The 10,352-nt window shown below is 38.5% G+C and overlaps 1 protein-coding gene across 1 annotated transcript; it reads left to right on the top strand.

Moving 5' to 3' along the window:
• The first annotated feature begins 7,651 nt into the window (after window positions 1-7,651).
• On the top strand, window positions 7,652-8,694 carry OR52L1 (olfactory receptor family 52 subfamily L member 1). Its single transcript, XM_019755824.2, has one exon. The coding sequence runs from the start codon at window positions 7,661-7,663 to the stop codon at window positions 8,606-8,608; it is 948 nt and encodes a 315-aa protein (XP_019611383.2). The 5' UTR covers window positions 7,652-7,660; the 3' UTR covers window positions 8,609-8,694.
• Window positions 8,695-10,352: the final 1,658 nt, after the last annotated feature.

The following is a 10,352-nucleotide window of genomic DNA, read 5'->3' as shown; positions in this document are numbered from 1 at the left end:
GTACAGTTCTCATCAGCTAGACTTCACGGGCCAGGGTGACCATCCCCTGGGGGGTGGGAACCCCACAGCCCAGGTCATTTACCTGGAGGGGACAGTGAAGAGAAAGCAAATAAAGCTATCCTGGGTGTTTGGAAGTTGGTAAATCTCTCCTGAGGCCTATGGTGTTTAGATATTGGGATGGAAAACTGAGAAGGCTGGGGGTATCTCAACTGATCAATTAGCAAATAATTTTTTTGATACCTTTTTCTTCTAAAAGTTTATGACTAACTTGTGTTGACAAGATAAATGCATCATGTAATTAAGAAACAGTTAGGACTTTGACAGACCTGGATCAAGTGACTTAAGAGCTTAGGAAGAGATGACTTAGGTGCCTATTTCAAACATACGAAAACATGGGTCACTTCCCATCATCATGACACTGACGCATAACCAGTATGTGGGAGCAGATAGGCTCTCTCTATCAGAAAAAATTGGCATCACAGAAATGGGTTGCAAACTATCGAGATACTTTAGAGTTTTCAGTTTATGAGAGAAACTCTTTAAAAATTCATGTTCCATATTACTCCAGAATTGCAGATAAAGCTTGATTTCTTTATTCCATGTTCTTTTCCAGCCTGTTTTTGAGATGGATGACTGTCTATGACTCTTGTAGTATTATGTAGTTTTATCCTCTGAGAGTAATAATAATTCTTTTATTTCTTCATTTTTTAGCCTACGTGTAGAGACTTGAGTTAGAGTTTATTGTATACAATAATTATTGTTCTAATTCTTGATTGTTTATTTTCTGTCTTCATTTCTAACTCCCTTGCACATTATCTTCTTATTCTTACCACTGGCACTCACTTTAATGTGTTTGTTGTATGTTCTTAAGTACTTACATATTCTTGCAATACATGTAGTGTTGATTGAGCATCATGTATTTCTAACATCACTTTTCTTAGTTATGTTTCTTTCTCACGTGTCCATGCTTCCTCCAGCCATGGGTAATCTGGGCTCTTCCTAATGGGAATACATATCCTTGTCCTTATCCTCACCATTCCTTCTCATTTTGAACTTCAGTTCAAATCTTACCTCCTCAAAGAAGATTTTAATAACTAGATGGGGTCACTTGTTTTCTGAACTCAGAGTTCTGTGTATATTTATTTCATTATCCATCATACTTTATAATTATATAATGATTGGTTGAATGATCTCTGTCTCCATTCTTGCTAAATGATGAGTTGTATTATATTTTTAGCATAGTAATTGGCACATGATAAGCTCTCAATATGTGTTTGTTCAATAAATAAAACTCATTATTTTAATGGACTGTGTCATTACTAATATATTTCCTCATCAATCACATTGACACGTGTGTTTTTGAATACATGATTACATAAACCTGCAAAGTGTAGCACAATATGTATTCAATAAATTTATATTGAAGAAATAAGTTGTCACAAAATTACCATTGCAATCATGATCACTATTAACACCATTGTCTTTATTGCCACCTTCATGAGTAACACAAACTTAACTAAGTCTTTTCAAATGTAATTTCAACTGCTGGTGTTTTAGACACTGTGCAGACAACACTAGAGGACATGATTACTCTTATAATGCAGACTCATTGCTGTGTGTAAGCACAGAATAAACAGAAAACTAGCATTTGTCTTCCTTTTTAAATTCATGTGCTCTCCTTTTCTTCATTATTTTCTTTCTCATCCTGATTATTTACCAGGCTCTGAGTGTGATTAAAAATAAAATTGAAAATACAGAAATTATGATAAAATGTGATAGTGCTGTATTAGAGATTGGTTCCAATTCATAGAGGACTAAATCTCTACGGGAGGTAATGGGCAGGAATGGGACATGGGTTTGGTCAGGTTGAACCAATACAATGAATAACCAGGGCTTAGAAGACAATGGACCTGGCTTGTTGGATAGGTAGGAGGAAGGTCAGGGCTAAACTTATTTCCCTAGGGGGAGACTGTCTCAATCTTTCCCTGAGCAGCTTCTGCTCTATGCCATACTCTAAAATCCCATTTCTCCTGTTAAATATTAATCTTCAATATTATTAACAAGAGGCTAGCTCTTCAAAGATAGGGCAAATAGTGGAGACCCTCCCCCAACTTTTGTCCATGCTCCATGGCTGCGAGTGGAAGAAAGATCTGCAGGACAGTGGGAACAGCCACAGCATTGGAAAGAAAGATCCCTCAGTGGGTGGAGGATGAGTGATGGTTATGGCCAATGGACTTAGAGGTCTCTAAGTGCTTTTGGCCAAACTAGTTTTGAATGGTCTTAGTTTGAATATATCTATTAGCATGAAATCTTGATAATATGAGCAGCTCCTGTTGTTCAACTCTTACTGCATGGTACCTTGAGCCCTGGAAAAGAAAACTTTGCACATAAACTCTCTCATTTAATGCCCGCAAAATGGATATGAAGCTGATGTTCTCATTATTTCCATTTTTTTTTTCAGATTAAAATGTTACACTTTCTACTAAGTGGGGACCATTCATTTTCTCACACCTCTTCTACCTCTGTTTTTTCTATCTTATGTATTTCATCCTCTACCACTCCCAGTTATGGATATATCTCCTGGTTGCTCTCCTTCATTAAATGATGACTTGATCAATATACTCTCTAATTTTTTGGCTACCCATAATCCTGGTGGGGACTTCAGTATTTATGTAAATGACCCATTGAACCCTCTGGATTTTTATCGTCTTGATTTCTTTTCCCCCAAAGACTAACCTCATAACCGATTTCCATGGTATATCCTTGGACCTCTTGAGAGGTCACTGTATTTGTTTCTAACACGTCTCCCAGAATCTGTGCTTCATTCCTTCCTGTTCATCCATACTCCCAGCATGATACTTGATAATGAGATTCTGATCATGTCTCAATCTTTTGTTTAAAAATTTCATAACTTTCCACTGCTCTTTAACATGACCTAAAATGTTCATGCTAAGCTTTCTGCTTACACACTAGGCTTAGTTCGCGAGTACTACATTTCCAAATTTCATGATTCTTTCAGGTTTGGCGATATCATGCCCCCTTCCTTCCTGCCTCAGGGATTTTGTATCCTTAGCATATTCCCGCATCTCTCTTCACTTTTAACCCATTCATCTAGTGAAGGCTCTCATATTATATGCTTTAACACACTGTAATTTTAATTTATAACACTTATAACTATTATTAGGTATCTGTGATCATATATGTAACATATATCATCCCATGAGCTATGATGACAAGAACCATTTATCATATTCATTGTTTGTTTTTTCCAACTCTAGCAGAGTACATCGATTTGGTAGATATTTAATATCTACCAACCAAATGGAATGAATGAATGAGAAATGAGGCTTCCCACGATCTCTGAATGAAATACTTGTTGAGTAGATGAATGAATAGACCATGTAATTGAAGCATTATTCTAAAGGAGAATGTGGACACTGGGGAGAACTGGTAGCTGCTTTATCAGAGATGGGACCAAAGGAAAGATTTGTCTGGTGTTGGGAAGATATGATAGAGGAGGTCTTAGCTCATCTCTTTGGGATGTATAGTCCGAGACTCTATATTAATTCCATATTTACCATGGTACTGGACTTGATGTCCATGGACCTGTCACAGTCCTCCAGAAGAGAAGCAGAGCACTCAATTAGCCTGAGACAAGTGGCATTTGTCTTAGGTTGGATTCTCCAGAAACAGACTCTAAGGCAGAGGCTTGCATGCAGGAACCTTATTGTGAAGCAGATTAGGAAATAACACCTGTCAAAAGTGAGGGAAGCAGGATGGAGCAGAGAAAGAAGTTAAACTATGATTTAATTTCCCCAGATGCCTGAGCTAATGCCAAGGGAGGCTCTTGAGAGGAATGGCCCTTCAGTGTTGTTTTGTATTGAAGAAAGAGGATAAGTCTTTGTGTTGCTATATAGACCAGTTATTGAGTAACAGGGGCTCTCAGATAAGAATATTAATCTTGGGTAAGTAGCTGTCTTTGCTCATGTGAAAGTGACTCAATTATGAGCTTTTTAGCAGCCAACACTCATAGCAGATGGAGGAGTGAACACATTTAACAACAGAATCCGCTAAAGAAATTATTGGGTCTGAGTTTGACCTGTGAGAATGAGAAGTATGAGCTTATAGTGCTCATATGTGAGGTTTCCTAGCTCACTGAGCATGAGGTTTCCTATCACAGCCACCAGGATGTACAGCCTTAGGGGCGATGACAAACACTGGAGAGATGTGGGACACTTGGCCACGTGCAGGTGGCACTCTGCTCTGCCTATCTGCCCAGCCAGCTATCCCTGGAGCAGGAGACTTTGCTCTGGGTGCCTGCAGACAATCTTGAGGCTAACTGTAACCCAGGTGTGTCCTCTGAGACCTGTCAATTGGTAATAACATCTCACCTGCCCAGTGCTTTATTCATAGTCACCAGCCCTGCCTTGACGAAGTATCAAGAATAGACTTGCCTTTCAGCATGAAGATGACAGAATCAGCTAAACATTCATTACAGGATTTCAGGTGTGGAAAATGAGGCCAGGTTTGGGGCTTATGGATTTGGGGAAGATTATTGACAGCTCACTACTTCTGCCTTTCCTGTAGCTCTTGTAATAGGAGTTATTGCTTGGTTGACTGTTATGGCTCTGAGTCTTCCAACACCTCTGGTCTGATACCTCATAGTAGTCTTAAATTTATGTGCCCTTGTCTCAGAGTAGCTGTTCTCCCCAGGTCTGACTCCTCAAAACTAACCCTCTCTGCTCCAGTCCCCTTAGCTTCTGCCCTTCAGATTACACATTGCTGCAAGCTAACTTGTGTATCCCTGCATCTCCCTATTACCACTATTATAAAGTCCATGACGCTGTTAAAAAGGAGATTCAGGAGACAGGGACAGGCCATATCCCACAGAGGAGCCTCTCTGCCTGCAGAAACAGGTACAGTGACAGACGTGACCAGTAATGACCCCAGGAGTCCCTCATTTCTGACACATTCCCAGGATTCTATCATCACTTCTATGGCAGTGAGATCGGGTTCCTTCTGCCGTGGAACACCCAGAATATCACTTCAGGTGAGAGGCATTGAGGAATTAGTCCATTCATGGACACCCCACTATCTGCTACATCATTCTCATCCTGTAAGTTCAGTGTGTCTTGTCAAGTTTCCATGATTCCTGGTTGTTTTATATACTAATCTACTTATTTTTAAAATTTAATCATATAGATATTTATTTATTTATCCAGCAAACATTACCGAGTACCAGTTGGATTCCAGCACTTCTAGAACTTATCCTGAGACTGCTGCCATAAACAAAGCACAATCCCTACTCTTCAAGGAAGGACACACTGACAGGTTTCAATGCAAAGTAATCAGGGCAATGACAGGGCAGGTCAAGTGATTTCACGGGAAAGAAAAGGACACATGCCATACTGCATTACCGAATTTGGGGACAGCTTTACAGTAGAATTTACATGAATAAGTAGGAAAGCACAACATTAGTTCTTTGCTAATTGTCCTCTGCTTCCTGATCAGAGAGCTAAATATATCTTAACTTTTAGGTTCCTGGAAATAAAATCCCTTCTGCTTCTCTTCTAAAAATCACTGAGGGACCTCTTATTTACTTTAGTAATTAATGCTTAATAAGCAGCCCTAGGCTTTTCCTCTAGACTCACAAACCATGCAGCACAAAGAGGCAGGTTGTTTTCAGGCCCATGCATTTATCTCTGCTTCTCTCCTTCACCCATTGTAGCTTGGCTTCATTCTTCTCTGCTCCACTGACACCACTTCTGTCAAAGTGACCGGTGGCCTTCTCCAAGTGCTCAGCTGTCTTCTGACTCCTCAGCTAAACAATGGGCTGAAAGTTGCAGCAGAAGGAGAGTAGTTAAGAAAGAGAATTAACTTTCTCATTGTGTAGAATGTTAAGCACTGAAATGTGAATTTTTGTAAGATTATGAGATTCTTCTGGTGGGGGTCTCAATAAAATTATGTCACTGTAACTTGAAGTTAACAGTGGATCTGAATCTGGAAGGGAAAAAAAAATGCTGGAAGATATATGCCCACCTGGCATTTCAGATTTTGTAGCTGCCATGTTCAGAGTTTTTGGACAATATTGTAGTCATCATTGATCTATAAAAAGACTCTTGGAGTGATCTATAGAAGGATGCATAATTCACAGGAACTGAGCTATCCCTGACTCTTTTTACGTAAACATATACATGTGCACTCCTACTTACATAAAAATTATAATTATTTCAGACTGTTTTTGGCTTTTAAGACAAGCATACAGACACAAACATATCCAGTTTCAAATTTTTTGTTTTAATGGCCAGGAGGTGACTCATATGTAGAAGGTTAAACAGAGCACTTATTTAATTGGTACTTCTTGTTAACGTAGGGGTGTCAGAAACAGTGAATCATCATTACATCATGATGAGAGACAGACAGTAAAAGTTTGAAACAGAGAAGCAGACTCATGGAAACAAAGAGAAAAAGAAAGAGGCCAGTGATCCCATACTCAGTGATCTTTTATTATTAATGTTAGTAATGATAACGATATTGACATAAGATAATTTATATAAGATAACCTTTGAAAACCTTGTATGCCGGTCTTAAATGCATAATATTTTTCCATGGAGTAAATTCAAAAATATTTTAACCTTAAAGGTGACATGACAACATCTACATTTCAGGAAAAACTCTCGACTTCAGGGTGGAGAGTGATTGGGAAGGGTATGATAGCAAAGGCAGAGAGATCTTAGGAAACAATCCAGGTGAGAAAAATTGGGAGTGTGAACTAGATGGCAATGATGTTAGGGGTTGACAAAAAAGAATTAAAAATAAAGTCAACAGGAACTGGTGACTAGGTAAAAGGGATGAGAGATAAGAATGAATAAGGATAGTATTACATTTCTACATTGGGTTGGATAGGTAGAAAGTGATATAATTCACATAAACATAGACAAAATGGAGGTAGAAAAGATTTGGGAAGAACAGGTGAATTAATTTGGTCTTAAATATATTGAATGTGTGGTATAGCTATTTTTGAATGTGTGGTATAACTAAGAAGCAAATGAAAAAATAGACTTGTGTTTCAGAAAGCTATTTGACTTAGAAACATAGATTTTAAAGTATTAAAGTATATAAGTAGTTAAAACCAGCAATAAGACATAATGGATAGAATGGGAACAGAGGAGATGACAGAAATCAACAGCATACAATGGATAGATAGAAGATCGTGGTACTGGGGATATAGGAGAAACAACTGTAGAGAACTATGTTATGGAAACTGAGGGAGACTAAAGAATAACAGATTGGTTTACATTGTTCAGTAATGCCAAGAGGTAATAAGAGTATCCTTTCAAGTAGACAATTGCAAATTAAAAGTAATTGAATGGTAGACTTTAAACATGTCTCTAAAAACATCATATGCTGACTCTTATCTCTAAATGAAACTAGACCTATCCTAATTCAGACATGTGCATGTCTCAGCTATAAAAAAATACTATCTCAAGAAAAGGAGATTTTCTTCATTGTATATTTATTCTTTTTATCCCTTTGTGTTTCAGTTAAAGCCTTCTTCTTCTCATGAAGATGGTAGCAATATCTGGACAATGCGATAACCTATCAGGAATGGAGAAATCATTATTTTGGCTTCTTTCTCTCTTCCCTCTCTGAGCTATTCATGATAACCCTTAGTAATTCTAGCTGGAGGCTACTCCAGCCTTCTTTTTTCCTGATTGGCATCCCAGGTTTAGAGGACAGCCAGCACTGGATAGCATTGCCACTGTGTGTGCTTTACCTCCTTGCTCTAGTGGGCAATGTCACCATCCTTTTCATCATCCGGATTGACCCATCCTTGCACCAGCCTATGTACCTCTTTCTGGCCATGTTATCTGGCATTGACCTGGTCCTGGCCTCCTCCACGGCACCCAAAGTCCTTGCAGTGCTCCTGGGTCATGCCCATGAGATTGGGTACACTGGCTGTCTGATCCAGATGTTCATCATCCATGCGTTCTCTTCCATGGAATCAGGTGTACTCGTGGCCATGGCCCTGGATCGCTATGTAGCCATATGTCACCCTCTGCACCATTCCACCATCCTGCATCCAGGAACCATTGGGCAAATTGGAACAGCAGTTCTGGTGCGGGGATTCCTCCTCCTCCTCCCCTTCCCCATCCTGTTGTGGAGACTTGTATTCTGCCGGGCCACTGTCATAGGTCATGCATATTGTGAACATATGGCCGTGGTGAAACTTGCTTGCTCAGATACCACAGTGAACCGAGCTTATGGGTTGGCTGTGGCACTGCTTGTGGTTGGACTAGATGTCCTGGCCATTGGTATTTCCTATGTCCTCATCCTCCAGGCAGTACTGAAGTTTCCAGGGCGTGAGGCGCGATTTAAGGCCTTTAGCACATGTGGGTCTCATATTTGTGTTATCCTGGTCTTCTATATTCCTGGCATGTTTTCTTTCCTCACTCACCGTTTTGGCAACCAAGTACCCCATCACATCCATGTTCTTCTGGCCACTCTCTACCTCCTTGTGCCCCCTGCACTCAACCCTCTTGTCTATGGGGTGAAGACTCAGCAGATCCGTGAGCGAGTACTCAGGGTGTTCTACAGAAAAGGATAAATATAAACACGTCTTGATAATTTTCTTCAGAGGTTCCTGCCAAAGATACTGCCAGGTGCCCATGCCTGGTCTAGGCTATATGAACAGAAGCCATCCCACACTGAAAAGTCGTTGTAGTCCTATGAATCTCACGGCAGAGTACTTATGGCCATTTTGTTCCCTAGCTGGTTGGGATGTACCTGAATTGTTGGATTTGTGAATATTTTCTGTATTCATTTTTTTTTCTCCCGATCCCAACATTTCCCTACTCCTTGTGATGGAGAAACTTGGGGATAGGATAAACTGATGGATATGCCATTTTTTTCTGCCTTTAACCAATGACTGCATAACATCCTCTGGAATGGGAATGGGAAGTCCCAATCTTTGCTTGGTTTTTAGTTTTAGAGTGTCCTCAAACCCTCTAAGTGCTGTGAAGTCAAGGTCACTGTGCTCCGATGTAGCAAAAATGTCTCTTTCCAAAGCATGTGAGATGTCCACAATGTGGAAAACATCTTTCGTTGCAATATAGCAGTTACTCATTTATTTAAAAAGAACTCAAGTTGTGCAGGTACTACAGTAGGTTCTAGGAATAATATGTTACAATCCCTATTTTCAAAAAAGAAACATTATATGTACAGTGGATTTCTTTTTAAAAGTAAGTCTGTATTTTTAATTTATTGTATTTTAATTAATTTATATTTTTTCTTAGAATAAATACTTAGAATAAGACCAAGTATTGAATATATGTGTGTTTTATAAGTACTAATTTAACAAAAAAAGGAGCCATGTAATTACTATTATCTAGGAACTATAAAATGTGCTGGAGTATAGTGTTGGCAAACATACCTTTACTAATAAATGTGGAAGTAGTTATGCCACTTGAATTCTTATTTTACTCTCATTTAAATTTACAATCGGAAGATATTTGTAACATTTTCTTATTGTTTTATTTCATACTGTGCCTGCGGTATTTCCCCTATTTCATTATATTTGTATTTATTTGTGCCTTGTCTGTTTGTTTGATCACCCATGTTAAACATTTATCAATATTATACAAATATTTAAATATTCAACTAAATATGGCTCTTTGGGTTAACCTTTTCTTGTCTTTTCTGCTGATTTAGATTTCTTTACTTTTCTACCACCTCAAAGATGCATGGAAAGGTCATTTAAAAATATTATGTATTTTATAAATGTCTTTTTCCCTATATACATTCTTCTCTCTAGAAATAATAAAAATCCTAGAAGAAAACATAGGAGACAAAATTGTTGGTCTTGGCAATGCTTTTTTGGATTTGACAACAAAAGCCAAGGCAATAAAGGCCAAAATAAACAAGTGGAACTACGTTAGACTAAAAAGCTCTGCAAAGCAAAGGAAAGCATCAATAAGATGAAAGTCAACCTATGGGATCAGATAAAATATTTGCAAATAACATATCAGGTAAGGGGTTAATATCTAAATTATATAAAGAACTCATACAACACAATTGCAAAAACAAACAAAAAACAAAACCAACCAATCACAATGGATTGAAAAATGGACAGAAGATCTGAATAGACATTTTCCCAAAGAAGACATGCAAATGATCAACATGTACATGAAAAGATGCCCAACATCACTAATTATCAGGGAAATGCAAATTGAAACCACAATGAGATATTATCCCACACCTGTTGGAATGTCCGTTATCAAGAAGACAAAAGATAAGTGTTGGTTAGGATGTGGAGAAAAGGGAATCTTTGGGCACTGTTAGGGAAAATGTGA

This window comes from Rhinolophus sinicus, linkage group LG06 (assembly GCF_036562045.2).
Source record: "Rhinolophus sinicus isolate RSC01 linkage group LG06, ASM3656204v1, whole genome shotgun sequence".
In the NCBI taxonomy this organism is placed as follows: domain Eukaryota; kingdom Metazoa; phylum Chordata; class Mammalia; order Chiroptera; family Rhinolophidae; genus Rhinolophus; species Rhinolophus sinicus.
The sequence above is the reverse complement of the archived record's forward strand: the minus strand, read 5'-3'. Positions and strand labels throughout refer to the sequence as shown.

What these genes read in the sequence shown, in the direction of transcription:
- OR52L1 (XM_019755824.2), top strand. Translation starts at nt 7,661, where the DNA reads ATGATAACCCTTAGTAATTCTAGCTGGAGGCTACTCCAGCCTTCTTTT.